The sequence below is a fragment of the Penaeus monodon genome, chromosome 10 (genome assembly GCF_015228065.2).
Source record: "Penaeus monodon isolate SGIC_2016 chromosome 10, NSTDA_Pmon_1, whole genome shotgun sequence".
Taxonomy (NCBI): domain Eukaryota; kingdom Metazoa; phylum Arthropoda; class Malacostraca; order Decapoda; family Penaeidae; genus Penaeus; species Penaeus monodon.
The window spans coordinates 18,235,305-18,240,370 of record NC_051395.1 but is presented as its reverse complement, the minus strand read 5'-3'; the positions used below and the strand labels follow the sequence as shown (position 1 = coordinate 18,240,370).

Below are 5,066 nucleotides of genomic sequence, written 5' to 3'. Positions count from 1 at the left end.
CCACTGAGGACGGCGTGCCAGTGGCATCGCCGCCGTACCCACGCCGTACGCCCACTGCACTCATGACCTTTGACCGCCACAAGATACTCAACTTCGAGTCACGGTCTCGTTCGGACGCGGCCTTTTCCCAGGGGCCTCCATGTGTACAACCTTCCGGACCTTCCCGAGCCTAGCCGCTGCCTGGGGCTTCTTTTGCACAATTCGGCCGCCCTAACCTCTGCCCACGCTACGCTACCAACGACCACAATACAGACTGCAACTAGACCGTGAGTTTAAGTCAACCAAACCCCTGACAAATTGGCGGTCAGCAGTGGTATCAAGTGCCTGACAATTGGTGACAGTGGCGGATGTCGCTTCTTTTAATCTTGCGACACGAACGATGCCTCCAATAAGAACAAACCAGTTCTACTCCTTTCTCCAAGAACAAAGCTGTAAGTACGCCATGAAGCAATTCTTTTTGAAGCAGTCATTTTTCTCGAACATCCGAACAAGTGTCCGTACTAATGCTTTTTTCTCTATTATCTACCATGTTTCTTCGCAGTTTCCTCGCCATTTGCGAGAGTAATTTTCTTAGGCGTGTTTTTTAAATCTAACTTGGTCATGCTAAACTAAAGCATAGATTCGTAGTTTATTACTTAATCTTTCATTATGTGGGTATATATCTGTGTGCATTTTTTCTAAAATTAATTTCTTTTTCTCGCATGCTCCATGCCCACGTGGGTACAGCTGTGAAGTGCCCACGTGGGCATATTCTAGGCATATTTTCTTATTATCATTTTCCCGGTTGCGTGAACCGATGCCTTTATTGACGTAAATTTCGTCTATTGTTATTCAGTGTATTTGTTTCGGCTCGGATTAACTATGCATTAGTGGAATACATTATTGAAATACTTAGAACATGGTGAAATTATTCACAACTGAACATCTTTTTATTTCTCCAGACCTCCTCACCTATCCTAGTTCTCAGCTTTCCTCCTCCGTCCACATTTCCCCCTCCCTTATAGCACTCGTGTGCTATACTCTGACGTACTTATTTAATAAATCTCACTCATTTAATAAATCTCACTCATTTATTCAGTCACTCAACTCGTCTATTCACTACTCATCTCACTCAAACAGCCAAACAGGCACTTGACTTCTCCTTGTATAATCAACGTCTATTACACAAGAATTAAATGCGTATAGTTTCAGAGTAGCGATCGACTAGCGCCTATCTTGCCTTGCATTACGGTTTATCGTGCTGTGTTTTGTCGTGAGCAGCCATAAATGATGTAATGAGTCACTTTCGAATGAATATGAGGACTGCATTTCCGATTTTCATTATCGCTTTGCCACGATTTGCTGATGGTGTCCGTGATAGACAAATTCTAGGAACGAGATAAACGATACGCGTTTCGTATAAGTCAGATGTATATTGTATGTACTATTGCACAGCAAACTGTTGACCGCATTGTTGCATTATTTTTCTCTAAGGAAGATTGTCGTTCAAGATTGTCTTTGCAGACTGTGACAACGTTTCCTTCCTTATAGTTATGCACAATGCTTATATCTTGTAGGATTTCACCTCTGTCTATCCTGAGGCAAGTCCTTGCGAACTATTGTAATTGTCTCCCTAAGCATGTTCCTATGTCTATCTCTTGAATTATTAGAAAAAAAAAAAAAAAAATTAAAATTCAATATAAAAATCTTGAATATTAATCTTGCTGCAATACATTTGATTATATCTTATATACGGCCCTTATTGTTACACCCCCCCTTCCTGTCTGTTGCCTGTCTCTGCCCTAGGTGTATTTGTTTCAGAAAATGTCAGCGCAGCGCAGGGATACATACCGACCACATACATGCCAGGACACATACCGACCACCGGCCGATGACAGGGGCGCACGACGCAGGACGCGACCAGGAGGAAGCGTATGGATCCAGCATCGTGAAGGTTCGGCACAGCCTCATCAGCGACACACTCGCTCTGCGTCAGGCATTCAGTGGCCGCTCATCTGGAGAAGAGACTGCCTGAGCATAGCAAGCTCAAGTTGCTGCCCTGTCTAGGACGACGGGTGGGTGCGTGTGCCGAGCGGTCTGAGATTAGTCTGATGCCCTTTAATATCACGCCCTCCAACTAACAAGGGTGACCAGTGAGGGCGGCGTGGCCGCTGTACTCTGCAACGCCCACTGCGCTCATGACCTTTGACCGCCACATTGACCCCCACCTTACCGAACTTACCCGCTGCCCGGGGCTACTTCTGCAAAGCCGGCCTCTTTAACCTCCATCCACGCCACGCTACCAACAACCTTTTTCACAATAAAGACTGCAACCTGACCGTGAGTTTAAGTCAACCAAACTCCTGACAAACTGGTGGTCAGCAGTGGTATCAATTACCTGAGAGAGAGAGAGAGAGAGAGAGAGAGAGAGAGAGAGAGAGAGAGAGAGAGAGAGAGAGAGAGAGAGAGAGAGAGAGAGAGAGAGAAGAAAGTGAAGAAAGAAAGAGAGAAAGAGAGAGACAATATTAATGCCAGTAGGTCAAAGTATGTGTCCTATATTTGCTTCTGAGTATTTTATTTCTTCGAGTACGGCAGTCAGGCAATCCTTACACAACGAAGGGATACATTCTTTAAAACAGGGAAATGGCTTTAGAGTTTACTCGAGCATTTTTTTTTTGAGGAAGTAACAATCAAAAAAAAAAAAAAAAAAAAAAAAATTAAACAGCAGCTAACTACTTTATTACTAATTACATAGCGACAGAATATATTGGAAATTGCAAACAGCTGGTTTAATATTTAATATAACTCTTTTACTGAGAAATCTACATATTCTACCCATAAGAATTTCCTATAATCCATACTGGCCTTAGTAAATTCTCTTGTGTTAAAATTGGCCAAAAATGTTCCTATTTTTCAAAACCTTGCCGCTAATATACCTGACGACCTGCAAAGCTACCCTAGTCGATATATATATATATATATATATATATATATATATATATATATATATATATATATATATATATATATATATATATCCATTCTGCAGATTAACCCGTTCATCTAGGGGATTTCCCTGTAGTGTCTAATCCCTCTTGGAGTCGATATAACAGTTAGCACTACTACTAATTCTGCTTTATATCAACAGATTATCTTTCTCACGGACAATGCATTATTGACGTGCGTGATGACTGGGACAAATGCCACAACCACTTCAAGTATTTGGTAAACAGGGAGCACACCAGAGTCAATATTACGCAGACGAAGAGGGACCATAACATATGCTGGTTAGTACAGTGATGTAATCTCTGCATTGTATGTGCACTATATACGATCTGTCAGGAATGATAACAGCAATTACATTATCATCAAAGCAATAACAGCAGCAAAACAGCATCGAAACAACAACAGTAACTACGAAAAAACAAACGAACATCAAAACAATAGCAATATTAACAGCAACAAGAACAAAATTTACAACTAAAACAGCAAAACAACACCTGGAACAATCATAACATCGACAAAAACAACAGTAGTGCGCTGTGTGATGCAATGTTGGTATTCTTGTCGTGCAATCTTTAGTTCAAATATATCGATAGTAATTCCTGACGTTCCCTGCGCACCGGAGGTAATTTAGAAGCACAATAAACAACCGCAATTTGACTGAAATCACAAGGGGCTGTCATATTGTACTTGCTTACTGTTTTTAAATATAACATCTATCCCTAATAATCAGAAACCATACGATCAAGAAGAATAAGAAGAATACGAAAACTGAAGCATAAACAATCAAACCCACAACCCTTTCTTCCGCCACGCCCTTCCATCCAGCTCTTCTCTCTCACACAGCATTCGAGCGGGGTTCCTCTCCTGCGTCTACGGGATTAGCTACCTCAAGTGCGGCAAGAGCGAGGCCATTTTCTTGAAGAAGGTGACGGAGACCCTCTCCTACAGCGACGTCCATCAGGAGAAGTGCAGGAAAGTGAGCCTCAGGACCTGCTCTTCGGGTAAATCTTCTTCAGGAGTCGGAGGTCTTGTTGCACTGGGTATTGTAATAACGTTGGCCAGAGGTCGTTTTCCTTAAAGGCAAAGGGAAATGGAGAGGAAATTGCTACAGAATAGGAAGGGAATAGCATTCTGTTACTTGGCTGTCTTTCTCTCTGTTTGTTTATTTGTTAACGCGCGAGCACGTGTGTGGTTTCTCTATTTATGCATATATTTACGTTTATATTGTATGAATGCACACACATGCTAATATCTTATAGAATGAATGCCTTTCTGTATTGTAAGTGAGATTTATTTATTGCAAAACTTTTCCTAGTCTATTTGACTTTGCAGTGTCACATAAAAAAGGGTTTGCAGGTATAGAAAAAAAGTAAATTGTGTAATGCTCTTCATAATTATGGAATAAAATATGTGTTCAGTAATATCTTTTAGTTTAATTAACCAGTACTGCTTTATTCCTAAAGAAGAAAAAGGAAGAAAAGGAGGAAAATCAGAGAAGGTTAAAGGGGTATAGAAGAAAAATCAGAACGCAGGTGCGATTAAAGAGGATGAGGCCAGAAGTCGCATAAATCTTAATATGTTAACGATACTAGGTGATAATTTCTCTGAGAGAGAGATACAGAGATAGATAGATAGATAGAGAGAGAGAGAGAGAGAGAGAGAGAGAGAGAGAGAGAGAGAGAGAGAGAGAGAAAGTCAACAAAACTACACGCATATTATTTCATGCTGTTCATCTACACTGGGCTTTAAAACCAATAGCAATGCTTAATGCACTGTCATATGTAACCATTAAAAATAATGCATAAAAACGCATTGCAGGTAAGAGTAGTCATTACACTTCATTAATTATTGTGAAAGTAAGCATTTCATCATTGAAGATATAGATTTTAAAAATATTTTTCTCTCTTCCAAGATCGTAACACTTCTCATATTTCAGCAGTAACTAACATTACACTTTGTAATGATTTATTACTGATATAGATTAGTACCTTGTCATTTTTTCGCACAGGCTGAGGCAATAGGCAATATGCACTTTCTAATAATTATGATTATTAATTTAAGACTACCTTCAAGATAGGAGT

General features: G+C 40.3%; 1 protein-coding gene across 1 annotated transcript in view; it reads left to right on the top strand.

The window, feature by feature from the left end:
• Nucleotides 1-4,406, top strand: part of LOC119577896 — a 28,673-nt gene extending 24,267 nt beyond the window's left edge. Inside the window, exons 4-5 of the mRNA XM_037925554.1 lie at nt 3,128-3,266; nt 3,829-4,406. Coding sequence (XP_037781482.1) covers nt 3,128-3,266; nt 3,829-4,063 — 374 coding nt within the window. The 3' untranslated portion in view covers nt 4,064-4,406. The remainder of the gene's footprint in view (nt 1-3,127; nt 3,267-3,828) is intronic.
• The last annotated feature ends 660 nt before the right edge of the window (nt 4,407-5,066 follow it).